This window comes from Rhagoletis zephyria, unplaced genomic scaffold (assembly GCF_001687245.7).
Source record: "Rhagoletis zephyria isolate East Lansing unplaced genomic scaffold, Rhagoletis_zephyria_1.1 Rzeph_scaffold_00015, whole genome shotgun sequence".
NCBI lineage: Eukaryota > Metazoa > Arthropoda > Insecta > Diptera > Tephritidae > Rhagoletis > Rhagoletis zephyria.
The window spans coordinates 884,842-907,627 of record NW_016157099.1 but is presented as its reverse complement, the minus strand read 5'-3'; the positions used below and the strand labels follow the sequence as shown (position 1 = coordinate 907,627).

The 22,786-nt window shown below is 34.1% G+C and overlaps 1 protein-coding gene across 6 annotated transcripts in view; it reads left to right on the top strand.

Annotated features, from left to right (window-relative positions):
• Naprt (nicotinate phosphoribosyltransferase) overlaps positions 1–19,472 on the top strand; it is a 51,480-nt gene extending 32,008 nt beyond the window's left edge. For 3 of the 6 annotated variants that reach the window (XM_017612594.1, XM_017612575.1, XM_017612566.1), the window contains exons 9-12: positions 13,857–14,122; positions 14,195–14,321; positions 17,121–17,403; positions 18,810–18,887. In XM_017612594.1, the coding sequence (XP_017468083.1) occupies positions 13,857–14,122; positions 14,195–14,321; positions 17,121–17,403; positions 18,810–18,887 (754 nt within the window). Of the gene's footprint in view, positions 1–13,856; positions 14,123–14,194; positions 14,322–15,608; positions 15,946–17,120; positions 17,404–18,809 lie in introns of those variants that run through there. The other 3 variants (XM_017612558.1, XM_017612600.1, XM_017612585.1) reach the window with 3 other exon arrangements.
• The last annotated feature ends 3,314 nt before the right edge of the window (positions 19,473–22,786 follow it).

Below are 22,786 nucleotides of genomic sequence, written 5' to 3'. Positions count from 1 at the left end.
GAAAAGCCGGGCAGAGTGTCCAGATTGCGCGATTTGGCACCAATTCGGCGGTCTTATTTTGGATATTTGCGCGTAAAAATTTCGGAAATCGTCTTTGCGATTTTTCCCCCTTCAAGTAAATTTTTTTGTGCGCTTCATTTAAATTCGTCCAAGCGCGTGATAATTAAGTTATGGAATTAGAGCTTTAATTTCGATGTGGCAACACTTTTTATTGTTATCGATTTTGTTGTGGCATATCGAAAATTTGCCAATATTAAACCACCATTTACGACAACTCCCGCTGGGATGAGCATCTGAAGACCTGCAACCTCGCCTCTGGTGTGAGCAAGCTTTGGTCAACCGTGAGGTCGTTGTCCAACCCGACGAAGCGCGACGGCAGAGTCGAGATAGACTTTGGTGACCACGCTTCGTCGGACCCGGAGAGATGCGCGGGCTATTTCAGCCGGCAGTTCATTCTGCATCCTCCGGTGGATAAAGCCAAACGTCGAGTGACCAGAAGGTTGCACAAAATGCCAAAACCTAGTGCGCCTCTTGTTTTCACCAACGGTGAGGTAAGGGTAGCCATCGGGAAGGCGAAAGCCTCCAAAGCCATTGGACCCGACGGAATATGCATGTTGATGCTGAAAAATTTGGGTCCTGCGGGAGTAGCGTACCTAACGGAGGTCCTCAACCTGTCTATGGCCACTCTCGTCATTCCAGATATCTGGAAAATGGGGAGAGTGGTCCCACTGCTCAAACCGGGGAAACCAGCCAACAAAGGAGAGTCTTATCGCCCGATAGCGAAGACACTTGAGGCCCTGCTGCTCCCGTACTTCACGAACCACCTGACCCCAGCGAAGCATCAACATGGGTTCCGTAAAGTGCAAAGTACAACAACAGCACTTAACGCCATAAACACTCAGATAACTCGTGGCCTAAACCGAAACCGCCCCTGTGAGAGAACTATTCTAGTAGCGTTGGACCTGTCCAAGGCGTTCGACACTGTCAGTCATTCAACGCTACTAGAAGATATAGAGGCCTCCTCACTCCCACAGGGACTCAAACGGTGGTCGGCGAATTACCTGAGTGGTCGACACTCGTCAGTAATCTTCAGAGACAAAACCAGCAAGCCACGTAAAATTAAACAGGGGGTACCACAGGGTGGTGTCCTGTCCCCGCTACTGTTTAATTATTACATATCAAAGCTTCCTCAGCCACCAGATGGTGTTAATATAGTGTCATATGCTGACGATTGTTCGATCATGGCGTCTGGGAATGGAATTGATGACTTGTGCTCAAAAGTAAACGGTTACCTCTCCGAACTTTCTCGCTTCTTCACTGCAAGGAGCCTAGCCCTATCCCCTGCGAAATCCTCGGCAACCCTTTTCACCACCTGGACGAAGGAGGTCAGACTGCCACTGGGTATTCACGTCGATGGCGTAACAATACCGACGGTGAATAACCCGAAAATCCTCGGAGTTACCTTCGACAGTCTGCTCTCCTTCTCGGCGCATACAACCGCAATTGTCAACAAAGTACAGAGCCGCAACAATGTCCTCAAGTCGCTGGCCGGCAGCACTTGGGGCAAAGATAAAGAAACGTTGTTGGCAACATACAAGGCAATTGGCCGGCCGGTTCTGAACTACGCAGCGCCCGTATGGTCGCCGGGGACTAGCAAGACGCAGTGGATGAAGCTGCAGACCTGCCAAAACACGGCATTACGTACCGCGACAGGATGCCTCCTGATGACGCCTCTACATCACCTTCATGACGAGGCCCAGATGCTCCCGGTAAAGGAGCATAACTTAATGCTTTGCAAGCAGTTCCTCGCTGGGAGCTACAGACGTGGCCATCCCCGCGGGCAACTGCTCGCGGAAGAGCCCTCGCCACGGCACGTCAGGAGGCATCTTTACGAACTGACAGACGAAGTCCAGAGGTATATTAAACAACCTCTGGACCCGACAACCTACCGACAGGCCCTCAACGACATTCACAGGGAATCAGTCTCAAGTTATGTAGACTCCCGCCCTGTGAATGCCGTTCTAGGCACACAACCACCGGACGTGGACGGGACAGAACTTTGTCTGCCTCGGGAGACCCGCACAACAATAGCCCAACTTCGCTCTGGCTATTGCAGCAGGCTCAACAGCTACCTGAGCAGAATCAACGAGGATGTGCCCAACCAATGCCGGGCATGTGGAGAGTCGCCACATGACTCCCGGCACCTCTTCACATGCCCTGAGAATCCCACACTGAGAAATTTTCGTTTTGAAATTTGTATAGAACATTTTACTTTTAAAAACGTTTTGACCCAGGTTTTGCACCTACAATATTTGTTTTAGTTATGAGAATGGAAATTTTTGATATCAGGTTTCAAACTTTTTATTTTAGTTTTCGACACGCACATTTTCGGGACACTTTCTAAAACCTTCGCTTGATATTTCACAGTGAGCGTACTCAAATTGAATTCCAAAATAGTCGTTTGATATTTTAAAATGTGAATTTTTAAAATGATTTTTAAAACGCTCGATTGTTTTATGACAATAAACATATTCAAGTGAGATTCTAACATGTTCGTTTGAAGTTTAAAAATAAGTATTTTTTTTAATGTTATTTTGATAACTTTTACAAAACTCGCTTTTTGAAATCAAATCCTAAAAGTTCTTTAATACATGGAAGTATACAATTATCAGGTATGTTTTCGATGTAAGTATGTACTACTTTTTTTTGTAAAAAAGTTGAAAACAGATATTAGTTTATAATTTATAATTTTATTTTTTCAAAGATGTATGTACATATGCATTTAACATTAAATACTAAACAATTAACACAAATTAAATAGGTTTATATTTAAGATAAGATTTTCCATTGTTAATGTAAAAAATTTCCATTGGTTTTGAAGTGAATTTATTTATATTAAACACCTCCAATGTATCTTCTTTTATATGTTTTAATTCGTAAGATACAAAATGTTCATCGAACGAGCTCTCTCTCAGTTTACTACATATGACTAAAACTTCATTTTCGCACAGTATGAAAAAAATTATTTTAAAAAAGGTAATAACATGTTTTTCTAAGATTCCTAAGTAGTTTTTTTGTTTGTATTTCGTATTTTTATAAACTATAGTATGAGCCAATAACACGGTTTTTAAATTAAGGTTATATAAAACATGGGCTAAAATTCGATGCAGATAATGGTTAGTTATATCCGTTATTTTGAACTCGTCTGGATCAAAAGGTTTGGGTAAACCCTTAGAATGCTGAACTAGACATGACGCAAATTTATATGCACTTTTAATAGAAATTGTTTTTTCTATATTTAGGCGCGACGTAATAGAGTGAGTATATATTTTCATTTCCTTATGCTTAGCCTCATAACGCATTGCCCACATAAATTTCAACGGCCCACATTGTCTAATAGCTCTTGGATAATGCACCATAAAATGATGCTTAGGTTTTAAGTCCCCGTACAAATCAATATATATTGTATGATGGCTTTCTATTAAGGTGGTCAAAGTGTGTATGTCTTCTTCTTCAAACTGGGCATGAATCACGTAACTTTAAAACGATAGTCGTCCAAACGATACTGACAAAACTGTCACTGTCACTGTTACGTGAAGCAAAACTAGAATCGAGTTGACAATATCGCACAAACGATCAAACAATTTTTGGTTTTCGTGAAGCAACACAATCTCGACACGATATCGTTCAGACGATTGTCGTCATACGTGATTCATGCCCTGATCAACTAATAAGAGATCAACTATTTTTGACAGCACAATGACGAGATCCCAAAATCTATTTCCTGGTGGAATGAGATCACCAATCATTAGTGGTAAATACGTGGCGAAGCAAATCATTTCACTGGCCGTCATTTTTAATTTATTTTTTTGAAGACATCCGATTGTGATATTAGCTGACATATTGGATAATTCCATTTCTCCATAAGGGAAAAGTCGTTTTTTGGAATTGATTGTTTCTAGGGTTAATACCTTTTCTTTGATTAGGGACAACAGAACTTGGCATATATCGTATGAACAGACGCCCTCAAACAAGTCGTGCATTATGTCGAAAGAAATATTTTCAACGAAATGAAAGGATTGCAGCGAATTAAACATACATTTTGATTTTATGCCAGTCAAAATACTAATTTCTTTACAATCTCGATCATAATTATCGACAGTGCGTATATTCCTTTCTATTTTACTTTTCTTGGTTTCATGTTTAGTCTGCCTACAACATCTACAAAATCTATTTGAGCTAAAGGATTGTACCATACCCAAGACAGAATTGACAGCAAGATTATCACCGACTACTAAGCCTAAGACAAATGAAACCTTCTTTGAATTGATAACAATACCAGCTTCTAGAATTTTGAACTGTTCAACTAAATTTCTTAAACAAATTTCGTAACCATAAGATTTTAAAANGCCATAAGATTTAAAAAATTTCGACGAAAAAAATCCAGCAGGAAAAATAAAATTTAACTTTGACTGTAGAAATTGAGGAATTGTTGGAAAACTGTAGTAACAAGCACAAATAGAATATGGGTGGGTTCCTAGAGGGTTATTTATTTGAAAATCGTCGAAGTAAACATTAAAAGGTATAATTATGTCGAAATTTTGTTTGTTGGCAAAAGTTTTCTGCATAGTTTCACCATTAATCAGATTCGAAATTTTTGTGTTTTCTAACAAAGAGATTGTNTTAAAGTTTTCTGCATAGTTTCACCATTAATCACATTCGAAATTTTTGTGTTTTCTAACAAAGAGATTGTATTTGCTTCGGTTTCTTGTAATACATTAGGAAGCTCAAAAAACCTCCTCAACTGAAATAAAAGTGGCATGACATACACTTTTCTTTCTTTAGCATGCAAGGTGGGATTTCCTCGAATGATTTGTTCAGTTATTTCATTGTTTATCACAATTTCATGTGAATGTTTAAAAAGAAATTTTTTTTCTAAATTTTTTACTAACTTAGACTCAGTTTCAATGTCTTTAAAAGCGCTATCCAAGCAGTTCAATAATGACATTAGTTCAGGTTGTACACTGCTAATATTAGTTAAACAATTATAAATAATTTTAAGAATTGCTAATAGCTTTTGCAATACAAAAGCTGCGTCTTTTCTGGAAATACTATTTTTTGCATACAAAGTAGTTGAAAATTCAAGTAATGCGTCTTTTATGTCTATGCAAAAGCTACTTTCTTCAGAGTTTGGAGCATAAACTGTCTCACATATTCTATGTCTATGCCCCTAATCAATGTTTACGTTTTTTTCGTTTTGCAAAATGTTATTTACTTTTGAGCGTTTTGGGATTAAACTATTAATATCATGACTTTCCAGATGACGCTTAAATGTAGCAAACCGAGAGAATAACTTATTACACTTGTTTTGGACGCATGTTTTTGCATCCGCGTTATTAAGAATATGAACGTTTTTGAGATGTGTTATATACAAATCTGTCGTGACAAAAGTATTGTCACACTTAAAACACAAAAACATTTTCTATATTTAAAGCTTATCAGAAAAGTAGTTCAAAAGTAAGCTTAGAGACGCTGATCGGGCGTCATTAGGAGTAATTATATCATAAATAAATATTTGTACAAATGTCCAAGCCAAAACGCAAGGATCTGGATATTTTAAATTAAGACTTTGGAAAAGCTTGAACGTACAATCAAAAGCGCTAAGAAATGATTCAAACTTTAAAAACACTTTGTCAAAGTAAACATAAAAACGTTTCTCACTGTCGAACCCTTAGGCTATGATCAACGGCTGCAAAGATGTCTTGAGGCTTAAGCATTTCGCTTCTAACTCTTCGATTTTTACATAGATATTGCTGATGTTAGCTATTGGAACGACAAAGAATTGGTTCGCATCCAGTATTGAAAAAGATTTACCACCAAAACCTTTTAATGGAATCACAGAGTTTAATAGCTGTAGCAAGACATAATTTTGTTGATCTGATGAAAAAGAAGAAAAATAATTAGACTTTTGAATTGTTTTACTCTGAAGTGCACATAGATATGAATTTATATACCTACCAATATTTCCAGACTCTTCTGCTTCTTTTAGTAATTCTTTAGAAAGGGGATTGATAGATTTTGTATAGTAATATCTTGTCAAGACATCTTTGAAAGATTCCCACTTTTCTTTTAGCTTATTTTGTTTGCCCGGATGTTTAATTTCAAAATCTATGTTGATCTGAAGAAGAAAGATAACTTATAATTCATGCACAGTCAATTAATAAAGTTTAAGTGCAGAGAGTTTCTTGCAATACAGGAAACTGTTTATTAAATATTTTATTTTTTGCTAAACTAAAATTGAGGGGGCTAAAAACTGCGTGCTAAACTTTTACTAAAGAGTGAGACTTTTCCTTTATTTTGCACAAGGTTTAGAGCTCTGATTTTTGGAGTTATGTATGCAGTTTTTAGCCCATTAAATTTTAGTTTAACAAAGTGCAAGTCAGGAAGCTGGGACTTACCATTGATTTTTGGTAAATTTTTTTGTTGAAGGTGTCGCTCATTTTTTCCAAATAAACATGCATCTTTCAGAAGGGGCCACTCTGCCAAGAACGCATAGTTATCGAATTTCTCCAAATCCTTTTGACGCAACTGATATGTGCGAGACCATCTATCGCAAACGGTATCCCAAGCAGCAAGCGGCCAGTAAAGTTCGGATTTTAAATTTGTTATATTTTCTGGAAGTTCCGGGGATCTTTCTCTTTGAGAAGCTATTTCAAGACTTTGCGTTTCATCTAATTTTCTTTTTCGGTACTTTGTATTAGTATACTTGGTAAACAGTCGACCACTTGGAGATTTTTTACCACGCCGAGGTATATAATAAAAATCCTGTATAGTACTCAAATAATTTAAATTTTTAATGCATATACAGTCAATCAATAAAGTTTAGGTACAGAGAGTTTTTTACAATACGGGCAACTGTTTATTAAATATTTTATTTTTCGCTAATTTTGTATAAAAATATGGTTAATTCTACAACAAAAACCCCAAAAACCAGAGCTCCAAACCTTGTGCCAAATTAAAGAAAATTATGGAAATTTTCATTCAAATATTGCACTTTTTATTTACACTTTTTAGAAAAACGTTGAGTATGCAGTTTTTAGCCCATTAAATTTTAGTTTAACAAAGTGCAAGTCAGGAAGCTGGGACTTACCATTGATTTTTGGTAAATTTTTTTGTTGAAGGTGTCGCTCATTTTTTCCAAATAAACAAAATTTTCGAAAATTATTTTATATGGAGAAAATGAGCGACACCGTCAACAAAAAAAAATGCCAAAAATCAATGGTAATTCCTAGCTACATCAGACTTGCACTTTATTAGATTCACTAAAGAGTGTAAATAAAAAAGTGCAATATTTGAATGAAAATTTCAAGAATTTTAGTTAATTTGGAGCAAGGTTTGGAGCTCTGATTTTCGGGGTTTTCGTTGTAGAATTAACTATATTTTTATACAAAATTAGCGAAAAATAAAATATTTAAAAAATAGTTGCCCATATTGCAAAAAATTCGCTGTACCTAAACTTTATTGACTGACTGTACATATACATATAAGTTGCACTTACGGACACTTTTCTTTCCTCTGGGAAAACGTTTAAAATTTCTTTTAAAATGCAATCAAAATCGTTTGGTGTCAGCTGCTTACAGTTGACAAACGTATGTTCCAAAATAATTTGTACAATTTTGTCTCGTTTAATATCTGTGAGACATTTATGCTCTCTATAATAACTTTGTATGGAACAACCAGTATCCGTTTGGGCCAACAGTTCAGATAGCGTCTAAAAATATAAGAAATGCATGACCAAAACAAACTTTCAAAAACCAGAGGATACATTTTTGTAAATCCTATTTACTCACCTTTCCTCCAAAGATATCCTGTTCCTTCTGCGTCTCGCTGGTTAGATTATATAATTAAATACAAAACCAAATATGAATATTTTAAAATATATGCAAACATACATATGTACATATGTATAATTTTTTGTATAAGAAACTCTTACCAAAGATTTCTTCCATTCGAGCAGTTTAACTCGAAATTCGGCTCGGTCCCCTATATTTTGTATTGCATCAGCAATGTCCCTTTCATTTAAAAAGATGAGATGCCGATATTCAATTCCAGCTTCTGTAAATAACTAACTTATTAACTACATAGTTATACATAAGTCTTTTNCGGCTCGGTCCCCTATATTTTTTATTGCATCAGCAATGTCCCTTTCATTTAAAAAGATGAGATGCCGATATTCAATTCCAGCTTCGGTAAATAACTAACTTATTAACTACATAGTTATACATAAGTCTTATTAATAGCACTTACGTATAAGCTGAGGGAGCAGGTGCTCTAGCTTGAATTTTTTTAATAGTTGCTCCATTTTAATTTCTATTTTGGAAATAAATATTTTTTTGAATAGAAATGCCAGTACACTTGTTTTTTAAAGTTTTCCATTTACACTTTGCGAGTTAAAGTTTTCGATTTTATTTTAAAAATGTTTCATTTTGCTTTGTTGGCTGAATACTTCGAAGCTTTATAATTTGTATGGTAAAAATTCTAAATTGTTTCGTTGTAGTTTTGAAAATACACATTTTAGATGATAACTTCTTCTCTTCCATTGCTTTTTCTGACTTTTTCTTGAATAATCGCTGCCTATCACATCACTGCGAAAATTGGAACCATTGTCGTTGGCTGTTTCCTCAACGCATTGCCAAAAGCTTTCCCTAGAGTTTAGTATTTTTTATATGATTCAACTGGTTTCTAAATGGGAAGTGATTTATAATTTCTATACGGCACATCTCTACTGGAAAGTTTTTTCTCTTCTCTAAAATTTTAAAAAAGATACATACACATCTACATATGTATGTACTTAGCAACTTTTCACTTTAAGCCAGCGAAATAGGTATGTATATGCCGCATGTTTAATAATATAGACATGTAACTCAAAATGTAATATAAATAAGTAGAATATGTTCAGTCTAACAGATAACCAAATTTCCCAAATATGGTGAAGATATGTGTCTCCATCTGTCATTTTGTATACTAACTGTATGAATGATAAAACTTTGATTGCGTTTTCCCACAAAATTGAAATTTTTATATACTTCGTTATATTATTAAACGTGCGATGTATTCTGGTGCATTTTTTGTATGCCAGAGACGTAAATGTTTCTAATTACAGTAAAACCTGCTTAAGTACCTCACGAAAAATGTCAGCAGGTTGGGTACTTAAAAGAACCCGCTTAAGTACCTCGATGCAGGTACTTAAGCGAACATAATTATTGATGTAGTTACACCTTCTTTTTAACTTGTATTGATATGTAAATCTTTGACTAGAACATGAACGTTTAATCAAGAATACGAAACTTAAAACCAAGATCGTAGCATTATTTAAACAGATAAACAAACAAAAAAAACTTTATTAGAAAAAATGATAAAGCAAAGTATGTAATTGTTACAGGAATTAAATTTTTTTTTAATTTCATTGATTATATATATTTATATATTCTTACAAACAGTGTTGGACATCTAATTTTGGACCGAATTCAGAATAATATTGTTTGCCCTTTCAGTTTATTTTTTAATAAATTTTAAGATTGTTCAATTAAATACAGTTAATTCCCTTATCATATAAACCGAAGCTTAAGATTTTGAAAAACACAAAAATTCATCAAAATTTCAAACTAAATTTTAGTGTAATAATGGCAAGTTTCAACTGACTAAAAATTACCGTTTATTTTTTTGATTTTTTGCCGAAGGTGAGTAGCGCTGTCACTGAATTTCAGAATGTGTAAATATTTTAAGAAATCTTAAAAGAGTACTTAAGAGGGGAAAACTATAAGTAAAATGGTAAATGGGGTATGAAAAATTTAGGTACTTAGGCGGGCTGTGTAAATAAGCGGGGAGGTTTTAAGAGAGGTATTTTCTTCCGATTACATTCAAATTTCACATTGCCCAAAAATGTTGGTTACTTAAGCGGGTTAGGTACTTATGCGGGGGGGGGGGTCTTAAGCGGGCTTCACTGTATGTATATTAGGGTGGCTCAAAATTTTTTCTTTTTACCANTGCTGCGTATACATAGATATGAACATACATTAGCTCTAACACTTGATTGAATTTAGAAATGTTACCGAAGGATTTTTTTTTTTAATCTTTCTCATGCCATATCAGTATCATTAAATTAAAATTTTTTTTTTTTATATTCAACACTGCAAGGCAAATTTACACATAAATATATGTATGTACATAAATACTCAGATTCATGTGTATGCATTCGTTATAATATCTCATATGCATTCTTATTTTTGCTCATTTATGTTAAAAAAGCATACACATGTACCGTGGAATAGCGATAGAGAAGTGTATAGTATTAAATAAGACAAATGTAAATTTCAGGTGTCCGTGGGTACATACATATGTATGCTAAAATCAAATAAAAATTAACCCAATGTTTTTAAAATGATACATTTTTTAAACAATTTAAAAATGTTTCTGAATGCAAATTTTATGATACTTGTATAACCCGATTATTTCTTACCCCATTTTCGTTAAACTGCTTTCTTCTGTCGCCTAGATATTGATATTTTTTCAAATAAAATTAACCAGGGTTCTAATCTGTATTGCGATTGGAAACTCAATGCGATTCGAAACGCGACACGGATTAATGAAAGTTCATAGAGCCAAGTATTCGCATCCGAATGATTTGCTTTTCGCTCTTCGAAACGCCCTTTATTTTCTTCTCCCTCTTATTATATATTTTTTTCTTTTAAATAAATTTAACCGATTAATTGTCCTTGAAACGAATCGTCTAACTTAAATGGAAAATTGTATAGCTATTATAATAGGCTCGCATATTTTTTTGCTATCGTACACATTCACACATTCATAGTATCTACATATGTATGTACATTATGGTGGTCCAAACTTTTTTTTTCAGCCAACCCCCAGAACTAAAGAACATATTTTTTTATTTTGATCACTCAAAAAGTGATGGGAATGAGACCAATTGCATTCATTAATAGAAATTAAAATATGAATAAATACCATCCAAAGCATTTTAAAAAGTTGGTCCCAATTTGCTTTTTACATCGATTTAAATTCGTGAATTCAGGGTTCAAAAATAAACAAGTACAATGATTTTTTTGGTTTGCTCACAAATTTCATACCTACAAACATATACATATGTACATATATACATACGTACATACCTATATAATAAAACTAATAAATTCCTCCCATCCCTTCTCCTTTATCTTTGCAAAATGTGTTTTTATTACTTTTTTTCAAGAAATTATACCTGAAAACACGAAATTACAAATTGAGATAAAAAAGAAATGGTAACCAATTTTGCAAATCCTTTGGTACTTCTTCATTATTTGACCAGCTTAGTCAAATGCTTTTGGTCCGACTCCCACCACCTCCAACTTTTTCAAATTTGTTGCACTGTGTATTTTAAAGGGCTGTTTCCAGCTCTTAAAAAAATGAAAAATTCATATAAAATGACGCACAAGAAATGGAAAATAAATTTTCTTCTATCAAAATTTCTTAAATCAGTTTGCAGCACTCCAGAAAAAAATGCTCGTTATTTCTCCAAGAGATTTTAAAGCAAAAGCAAAGTGCTTTTTCAAGCAACAGAAATAATAAAAAAAAATTAACAAATCCTTTGAGCTGTTCGTGAGTGATGTGACTACGAACGCATAAAATAATTCAATTTTGTATATCAGAGACAAGATTATCGGTTATGAAAAAAAAGTACAATTTAGATGTTAAATATGCATCATAATTTTGTGTTTTGAAGATTTCTGAAAGCAAATATTTTTATTCGATCAAAAAAATATCGGCTTTCAACGTTTCATAGCAATTGTACAAAAAAATACAACGGAAACTTCGACGCGCCAGCGGCACCATCAAATATTAACAGATTTCTAATTGAAAAAATACGGGCTTTTTGTTTATCATTTTACATAATTCTGGCAGGGGACAGCAGGTAGATTCTAATAAGCTGATTTTTTTCATGCATTTTTCGACCATTCTATTGTACAAGCACTGACATCTCGCTTTTTTTATTTTAAGTTTTCATTTCAAGTATATCGTCAATAACATTTCAACATTTGTAATTCATTTTTGGCGCATGCATAGCTAACCTGCATCAGACGTGATCGTAAAAACCTAATATTTTACTTTATATGAATTAAATATATTTACTAAAAGGCGAAAACCCGAGCCTCAATAAAAATGACTTCCCGGCACTATTTTGGCAGAGGTATGTAAAACGAAATCCACAAATTTGTGTAGTATAATTTGAAAAAAAAAACAATTTCTTCATTTCTCATATACATTCCCCATACAAAAAATTCACTAAACGTACAAATGGGTTTTCAATATTTATGTATATTAAGTATACATGTACTACATACATACGTGTTGTCTGTGGACATTTACATGTGTGTTCATAAGGGATGTATGTAGTAGTTATGTGGATGATATTGTTTATCAATGTAATGAAATATTGTTTATAATATTAAGTGTACTTAAAAAATCCAATTATATACATTTATATATACACACATTAAAAAAATATGTGGAACTTACATAATTATGGACTAGAAAGGTACATACCTATATAACATCAAAAATACATGTCTATTTCATAGAAATAATACATTTATTGTTTTCATTCAACTGTTTTTATGTATGTAACTCTAATATTTGCACTAGTCCTATTCACAATAGAAAAAAATTGTTTCCGAGAGAGGACACTGCATGGCTTGTGTGTTTCTGTGCATTTTATTAACTTCGAAACTTTGTATTATTAATTTGTTGTGTTCGAATTTTGCTGTTTTCTTTTATCAGAACTTCATACTAAAACATAATTTCTTCTACCCGAAACGCACATACTTACATACATACAAATCAGATTAAGTGCAAATAAATTCGATAATCGCAATAGGAATACAGAAATGTATGTAGCATCGTTTATTATCAACGATTTACAATTAGAAGCAGCAAAATTTATATGTTGAAGCACATTCGCTTATACATACATACTTAGATTTTCGACTATTTAATTGATACATTTTAGTTAGAAGCACATTTATTGAAGTTATTTAAGGTTAGATATACATAAAAACGAAATTTATAGTTTTTAGACCGTTAAGATGTTCTCAAATCGATTTTTTAGATCATTAAGATTTTCAAAATAGAAACATAGTTTTCTTAACATGAAGCATTTTGCTTTGTAGAAGGGTAACATTTGTAAATGGCAATGAAAGTTCAGCCTTTTACTATATGATGCAGTGAGAAGCCACAAATAAATATTAATTCCACGTACATATGAATATAAATTTAAAATTTGTATGGCAACTCCAAAGATATCCCATCGCAGCGCCAACGATCGATTTTAATATCTATAGCGGTATCAATAAAAATATCTAGATATGATTATTTAGTAATTAATAAAAATTATTTATTAGAAATTATAACTGAATAGACACAAAACTAAATGACATTATGAATTCGAATTTGAAATTTGGATTGCATTTTCTCTATTCAAATGGCCAGCATTGACTACTTATGTAAATATATATAAAAACTTGAATGCAAGTTAATTTTCTAAAATAATCATAAATCTGTATTTAAATTGATTATCTGAATATGATCGTCTGTTTTCTATCAAATCTTTGTGTGCGTTAACCCCATTAAACATTTTGGCTAGTTTTTTAACGGTCTTATAAACTGGATACACACTGTATGTAGGCACTTATAATTTTATTTTTTAAACAGTAAAAGCGTTTGCTTCTATATTGCACTTAACTTGAGCTTTTATATTCGTAATTTTATATTTTCTCTTTACGAAATCTGATTGCCAACTACAGAAGCGGACTTTTGAATTTCTCTGCTGTTGCATTAGCACTCAACGATTTAGGCTATCATGCGGTTGGTATTCGTATCGATTCCGGCGATTTGGCCTATTTATCCTGTTTGGCGCGTGAAACATTCGAAAAGGTTGCTGAACGTTTCAAAGTGCCATGGTTCAATAAATTGACAATTGTAGCGTCGAATGATATTAATGAAGATACAATTCTTAGCTTGAATGAGCAGGGCCATAAAATCGATTGTTTCGGAATCGGTACACATTTAGGTAAGTTGTTATTATATGAAAATATAGGAGAACTTAAAGTAATGAAAAAAAAATATATTATTTAATTTTTAGTGACTTGTCAACGCCAGCCAGCCCTGGGTTGTGTTTACAAGCTAGTAGAAATAAATGGACAGCCGCGTATGAAATTAAGTCAAGATGTCGAAAAGGTGACCATGCCGGGACACAAAAATGCTTTCAGGTACATGCCAACATACATACATAGGTTTGAGAGTATTTATGTATTTACTCTATATGTAAAAGGTGAAATTAAAAGCTTCCTGTTATTTGAAACAAGGACATAACAGTTATAAGTTTTATCGGAAAAACGTTGTTCCATAACCACAGACTTTTAACGTTGCCTTATAACTGTTATGCAGGAGAAATATGTTTTCCGTCACCAAAAAGAGTTATTTCTCAACGTTTATTTTTACGTTGTCTGATAAAAGTTATTTCACCCCTCCTCTTTTATTTTCATCTTCTCCATCTCCGTTTTCGTTAATATTCTTAACTTACAACGGGTCCGGGGGTACAAATACGCTTTAACATTTGTTAGAATTTCTAATAACTGTGTGTGAATATTAAACAATCAAATTATACATTTGGAAAGAATTATAATTTTTTATTTTCGGAAAAATGTGGGCCCCTTTGAAAGTCCGGGCCCGGTGAGAAATCCAGCATATTTCAAAATTCTCAAATTTTTTATCAAGAATGGATTATTACAGTATGTATATCGTTACCTTAATATAGAAATACCCTTACTAATTTTCTTTTCAAATCCAGTATTGTACAAAAGTCTGCCGATAACCCACCAAGCACCTACTGGATTTTAAAAATACTTACTATAGCATAAAATTAGTTACATTCTTAAATAAAAGCAGCTTTTTAAAGAAACTCGCAGCAAAACGACTTGATTTTGTAGGAAGTTTTTTCACCACTCCGTAAAGAAACAAAAATTTCAGATAGGGCCTTTCTATATTCTATATTAAGCTAACGATATGTACAAAATGTAGAAATAGTCAGAAAAAGTCCGAAGTAGTCTGATTTAATCCGAAAGAGATTCCTTAACTCGAAAATATGTTTACCAAAATTAGAGCCGCTAGGTGGCGCGGGAGTAGAGTTATTTATAAAAGTCGTATTTATGAACCGATTTCGTTCAAATTCAAAGTATAAGCTACCTGCATGATGAAAAGCGCATTTGCGAAAAACGGACCTGATAAAAGCCCTATTATGAACCGATTTTGTTAATGTTAATTCGAGTCAAATTGTCGGAGGTTATACCTTGCATATATGGTCCTATTATAGCCTACTAGACAATGCGCTGGTGGTGATGGAGTAGAGTTACTTATAAAAGTCGTATTTATTAACCGATTTCGTTCAAATTCGCAAAGTGAGCTACCTGTATGATGAAAAATTCGTTCCTAAAAACGACCAGCTATATTTTATAAAATCTGATTGAAATTCATAATGCGTATTCATTTCATGACAGGCAGTGGTTTTGCAGGAAAGGGACCAAATGAATTGCGCTGCAGCCGAAATATATAAAAACCCACACGGGGTTTTGTCTGCTTTGGCCCTATATTCATCTTAGACGAATTTACTCTTCATATGGCTAAAGGGAGGGTTCGTTTAAGTATGCATGTAAAGACCGCAACATTGTGTAAGTGCACCTTTGCCTGACGACCTCATACACCCTAAATGCGATCTTGCACCTACCTCCGATTGAGGAAAATGCTCGGGGCGGCTTTAGTACAGCAGTAAGACTCAAATAAACCAGTTCATAAATATTAAGGTAAATTGTAAAAATGGCAATTGACAAGGAAAGATTCGACTACGTTCGTAAAAAAAGGAACACGGTAGGTATATCAATGGCTCCATTTGAACGATATTTAAGAGATCACACGACTCATTTAGTCAATGTACGGGAAAACTTTTCATCCTGTGGGGGGCGAGGATTCTTGGCCCTTCTATAACTGAAACCGCTCATCTGTGTTCTTTAGTTTCCTTATAAGGACTTTTATTGGCTTACATTGTACATCAGACCAATGTTGAAGCTGCAAGATCATTGAAGAATATTACGCACGCTTGGCAGAGATCTCACAGGTGGAAGTAAGACATCATGACATCGAAAGGGATTAGTATTCCATATGGTATCACAGCGCTACTATTATTGGCCTATGTGTGAGGAGGATTCTGCTCTTTATTCGTTTCAATTTAAACTAAAAATGTTTACTTTTTAAGACCGCTTTTGCTTTTAAACGCTAGTTTTGTATTGGCCAACGCAAAAGATCTTATTAGGCGCCGCGGAGCAAGCGGGCATTGGCTAGTAATAGATAAGAGGAAATGCCAAATTTTTTGACAATAAGCTGATAGTAGTTGTGTTCGTTTGGAAAAGCCAGTAATAATTGCCAGTAACAAAATTCAGAGAATAAGGTATCAAACTTTCAAAGTGCGCGAACAGGAATTTGCAGAAATTCGCAAGCTTCATAGCCAGCTGGCGTCCACGGTTGCATTTCGAACATAATACTTTTTTTTTAATTATTTAAGGTGGAAAACAAAACAGGACCGTATATTTCTTCTTATTCAGTCTTTATAGAGCCTTCTACTTAAGCTTAAATTATGGCTTGAACTTTTGACTACAATCGCTAAAAATACCATCCCTGCAGCTTGACCGTAATATGATTTATAGTCATTTATTGAACATGTTTGCCATTGCCTGCCATTGCTGTTAAGAAAAAACCCTTTTCCTATATTTTTTGCGATGTTGCTTTGACCAGGGTTTGAACCCAGGCCCTTCGGAGTGGAAGCGCGCACTGCCTACCACTATACCACAGCGGCGGCCGCCTAAACCGGTTTGTTTCCAAATCAAATTTGACAATGGATGACGAAAAATCGTTCCACAATACATCAAGAAGAAGAACCTTTATTGTACCACGTCAAATTCTGCAAAAAAAGTTTATAACTTCTTGACGAGACTATTAAAATATTTTTTCTTTTACAGACTGTACAGCGCCGATGGCCATGCTTTGATAGATTTGTTGCAAAAGGTTACGGAACCACCCCCAAGTATTGGTCAAAAGGTTTTATGCCGCCATCCGTTTCAAGAATCGAAGCGTGCCTACGTAATTCCCTCACATGTTGAATTATTGTACAAAGTCTTTTGGAAGGACGGTAAAATAACGCAACAGCTGCCTACGCTGGAACAAGTTCGGGAGAAGGTACAAATTTCTCTTAAAACATTGCGGAATGATCACAAACGCACACTAAATCCAACGCCCTACAAGGTAAGATTTTAAATAATTGCGAATTTAACTAGATATATAGCATATGCACTAAAATCTAGAACAATATGGTAAACTTTTGAAAAAAGTTGATTGTGGGGCTTTTTGCTTGATGATTTTGAAAGTTTAGTGAAAATATTTTTATCTGCAGCTTATATGTATGTAGTGACTGTTTAAATATATGTAGCACTATTCGAGTGTAATGCGAATTTATTCACTACCAACAAATTTAGTTATAGTGAAATAAAATAGCACTAGCACTAGTTTTTTGCATTCAAAATTTAGTGCACTACCTACCCCCAACTCTGGCTACCGGACGGGAAAACCTACTTCGATTACCCCGAAACTAGTGGTGCAAATCATTTTCTTTAGGTCAGCTATGGATTTCGAGATATTTAAAATTGAAATCTGTTGGCTTGAAGACTGCAAGAAGACATTGCTTTACTCATATTTTGATCTTGAATCGAACAAGATATATCACATGAACTTCGTTTCACCAAATATACATACTTACATGGAAAGAAACCATTTGAAGGGAGATTACTAGTTCTGTACCCACGCAATGGCGAAATTCATCGCATAACTGTTGTCATAAGTAATGCGCCTAAATATAAATTTTGTATATCGTCGTTTAAAGTACAATACCGCGTATCAACAAAATGCAAAACCGCGTATCAACAAAATGCAAAACCGCGTATCAAGATAATGTAAAACCGCGTATGTGAGGTTGCATAAATTATTTTATAGAGAGTAAAAACACTCATATTTCAAAATGGTCCTCTTTTTTATAAAGCAATCGCATTTCTGGCTGGTATATTTCAGGACGAATGGATAAGGATTCAGCCAAGAGTTTGTGTGAGCATATCCAAGTTTTGGCAGCCAATGTCAGTTACGCGGATTCGCAGAATGACGATACGCGGTTTTGTACTTTAAACGACGATATATATCGTACTTCTGCAAAACCGCGTAACTGAAAATTTTTGCCAAAAATTGGATTTTCTCACACAAGCTCGTGACTCAATCCTTATCAATTCGTCCTGAAATATACTAGCCAGAAATATGATTGCTTTAGAAAAAAGAGAACCATTTTGAAATATGAGTGTTTTTACTCTCTAGAAAATAATTTAAGCAACCTCACATACGCGGTTTGGCATTATCTTGATACGCGGTTCTACATTTTGTTGGTACGCCGTTTTGTACTTAAAATGATATATATATCGCTACAATTAAAATAATGAGAAAACCATTGTCCGAATAGCGAAAAAAGTGTCACCCATTCGAACACAGAGTAATTGCTCTGTGACCTAAAGTTGGTAATTTAAAATTAAGCTTGGTTTTCAACTTAATCTCCCAACAAGTATAATTTTATACAATAACTAAATAATTTTTTTTTTTTAATTTCTTTCCAGGTTGCTGTTAGTGACAACTTATACAATTTCATACACGATTTGTGGTTGCAAAATGCACCAATCGGCGAACTCTCATGATCTATATAAGTACCTTGGCTATGTCGTGGCGCAAATCGCGAATTTCGTGAAGAATTTTACTGAAATTTGTTATAAAACGCAAAAAATTTACAAAATATCTTTATACATTTATTGAGTTTCTCTCAATGACATCTATTTGATTGGTTTAATGTATAAGTGTATATCTACTTAAGGTGACTTAGTTTTAAACGATTGTGAAAGTCACCATGGGCTACACTAAAATTTACTTGATTTGTTCTTTATCACAGAACACGTTGCGGATGTGTGGATGTATACTATCATGCTTATTAGAAATGATAATGTACACAAATTAAAGCAAAAGCTGCATATGTATGCATATATTTAGATTGTTAAATATAATTTATGCTGTATTAGGACATTAAACATTACATATTGAAACAAAATTTGTGCACAACTTTTCAGGAATGTGGCTTGTGCCTTAATGTACACAGACCCAATTGTATATAAAAACACATATATATGTACATAAGTAAAATTGTTACTTATTTAAGAAGATATGTATGTTTGTAGATATTCGTGTGAGCTTATAATATGTTCGTTTCAATTAAAATGTAGTTTTAAATAGACGTAGAACATACCCTCACAATTGAGTTCGGCAGTTCCAAACTACAATCAATTTAGAAATTGATCCTTTTGAATAAATTTGCTTAGACACTTAAAATAAGAGCAAAACAATGCAATGTCCTATTGTGTATTGAATACGTCATTGTATTCGCATTCCAAAGTGATTAACCCACACTAACTGCATTTGAGGGATTCACAACGGTGTCGTAAGTGTCGTATTGTTGTATGTCGTAAACTTTAAAAGCTTAAATAAATGTTTAGAGAACTTGAAACCATAACCAACTATTTTTTAACACATATGCACAAATGCTTAATATGACTTTTATGGTACTTTACGAACCCCCTTAATATATTTTTTCGGCGTTTAAAGTTTACGACATACAACAATACGACACTTACGACACCGTTGTGAATACCCCAATTGTATTTATTAACTGATTTAGCTTAGTAGACTTTTTAATATTTTACTAATGGAAATTGAGTTTACTTGTTGAACGCATAATCAAATTTAAACAGAAATTTTAAATATCATGAGCTATTTAAGACCTCCTTTTTGGTTAAAATTAATTAAATTGGCTAAATGTTTTGTACCGTTTTAAAAGTTTAATAAAAGTTCAATTTTTGGAAGCTTTGTGCCCAAATAAAGGAAAAAATACGTAAATGAAATTGTTTTCTGACATTAACAAATGCTTTTAATATGGTGGTTGGAGTCCCTCTAATTAACAACAAAAGTTTCAATAATGAAACTGTTTGTACGGGGCACGCGTGTGGGACTCGTACGAGTATCAGTTTTTTAAATTGAGATTTTCGCCACTTTCATAGGGGAAAGTTGATGTTGAGGATGTCTAAAGTATAATTCTTACACGTCCCTTTATGCCCATTCATTAATATTTCGTGAAATTCAAATACTCCGGGTAAAGCCTTCGTTGATGTCCAGAGGTGAAAATGAGTCCGAACGCTTAAATAATTGTTGGGTTTTTGTAAAAAATATAAATCATTAAGGCAGTTGCATTCGATCTTCGGCTGTGGTCGAAAGTGCTAATCGAACGAATTTTCATTTGGTATTATGGCGCTCATTCGATGAAGAATAGCGCTATCGTGAATTTCGCTTGTTTAAGTTGTTCACAATAGTATATTTTTCACCGCTGAGAAGCTTTGTTTACAGATCGAGCAAACTAAATAGAGTGCTTATACATATGTACATATCGTCGTTTAAAGTACAAAACCGCGTATCAACAAAATGCAAAACCGCGTATCAAGATAATGCAAAACCGCGTATGTGAGGTTGCATAAATTATTTTCTAGAGGGTAAAAACATTCATATTTCAAAATGGTTCTCTTTTTTATCAAGCAATCGCATTTCTGGCTAGTATATTTCAGGACGAATGGATAAGGATTAAGCCAATAGTTTGTGTGAGCAAATCCAATTTTTGGCAGCCAACGTCGGTTACGCGGTTTTGCAGAATGACGTTACGCGGTTTTGTACTTTAATTAAATTAAAATTTTAAATTTAATTAAAATGAAATATAAAAAGTGAGTTTAAAAAGCGTGGTAAAAAAAAATTTAATTAGCACAACGGAGTTTTGGTTGAACGATTCGTCAGAGGACGAGGGCTTAAAAAACTGGTGAAGAGCAGAAAACGTGGGAGTTTAAGTTCAGTCTTTCGAATATATTTTGACATACAATATATTTAAGAAATTTTGTGATCCAAATCTATTTAAAATATATTAAAACTATAAGCAGCTCCATGATTTTGTTTCCAGAGATCGTGCCAACAGCGTATAGGGATTTTATTTCATATGTAAAACCAGACTTTCGAGCTTGTGTTTACTATTCACGACGTTAGAACTGCTTGAAATTAATATAAATTGCTTAAATTAGTATCTAGCCGCCAAAAAGTAAGAAAACAAATGCAAAATCATACATTTTTAAAATTTTTTAACATTTCGCTACACCAACGAAAGCAAAATTCTGTTCGACAGAAAATTCGATACTCAACGAAAATAATAATACGAATTTCACTTTCGATCTTCGATCTTCGATAGCCAGCAAAGATCGAAAATCGAATGCAACTCATAATAGGGGCCAAAGTCTTTATTAGGTGCTCAACACAAAACGTGGCATTTCGAGCAATATACATATCGAAATTATCGATAATTTAGGAAATGCATAGCAGAGCCACCTCGCGACCTATCCTTTTTATAAGCGTATAAACTTGTGGAGAAACAATTGATTGGCCCTGTTTGTGTGGCCTTCGCTACGTTGAAAATAAACCCCTACTCGGCATCTTTGAGGGGACAATAAAACCAAACGAACACAATAGAAGTATCAGAAGAAGAACTTGGCTGCTCCTGCGATGATGAACTGTGACAACTTCACAAAGAAAAAGAGGTAGTTGACGAAGTTTTTTTGTAACGGCCAAATCGACAAACATTTGAAGCGCTTTATAAGAAAGGAGACAAAAATACACGCCACTGATGAGGTGAACGGGCTGTACTCACCAAATTGTGTTTTTCAATCCTCTGTTGTAAGCACTAGGGTGTTCGACTATTCGCCTTTTATCCAACACCGGGTTTCGAGTTATTCGAAAAATTGTAATTTGAAAAACCTTGATATGCTATGTTTGTATGAAGTTACGACCAAAAATTACGATAAAACTATTAACAGTAAAGCTTTTATTTAGAAAGAGCACAAGAAAATAATTGCAACATATTTTTTTATATCAAAAGCTCTTGCCGCCGTAGCCGGGTGCTTAGATCTGACTACTGCCACTCGAGAGGCCCATGGTTCAATTTCCGGCCCCAGCAACATCAAAAAAAGATTTTTCAAATAGCGGTCGCTTCCCAGCGGACAATGGCAAACCACCGAGTGTACTTCTGCCATAAAAAAGCGTCATCGAACGTGGAGTAAAAGTGTAGAGATCTCCATTTGTGTCACAACATCAAGGATCAGAACCCAAATTGGAGAAGCTCGGCCAAACACGTAGAAAACGTTTCAACGCCAACATTTATTTATTGCAATCAAATATGATATACTGCTCATCACCAAAAAACCAAGGATATAATTTTAAAACTATTTAGGGGTTTCTCTTAAATAGGAAATGTCTTGAAAAACTCAAAACTTGTATTAAGAGTTCAAGACTTGTATGGAATGAAAAAAACCGGGTTGTTCGATAAAAAATTAAATTTATTGGATAAATCAAGATTTCAAGATAAATCAAGAGATTAACAATAGTTTGGTTAATTCGAGCGGCGATTTATCACCAAAAGTTATTTGCACATTATTCTCGCCCAAACCCGTGCCCACACCTCTTA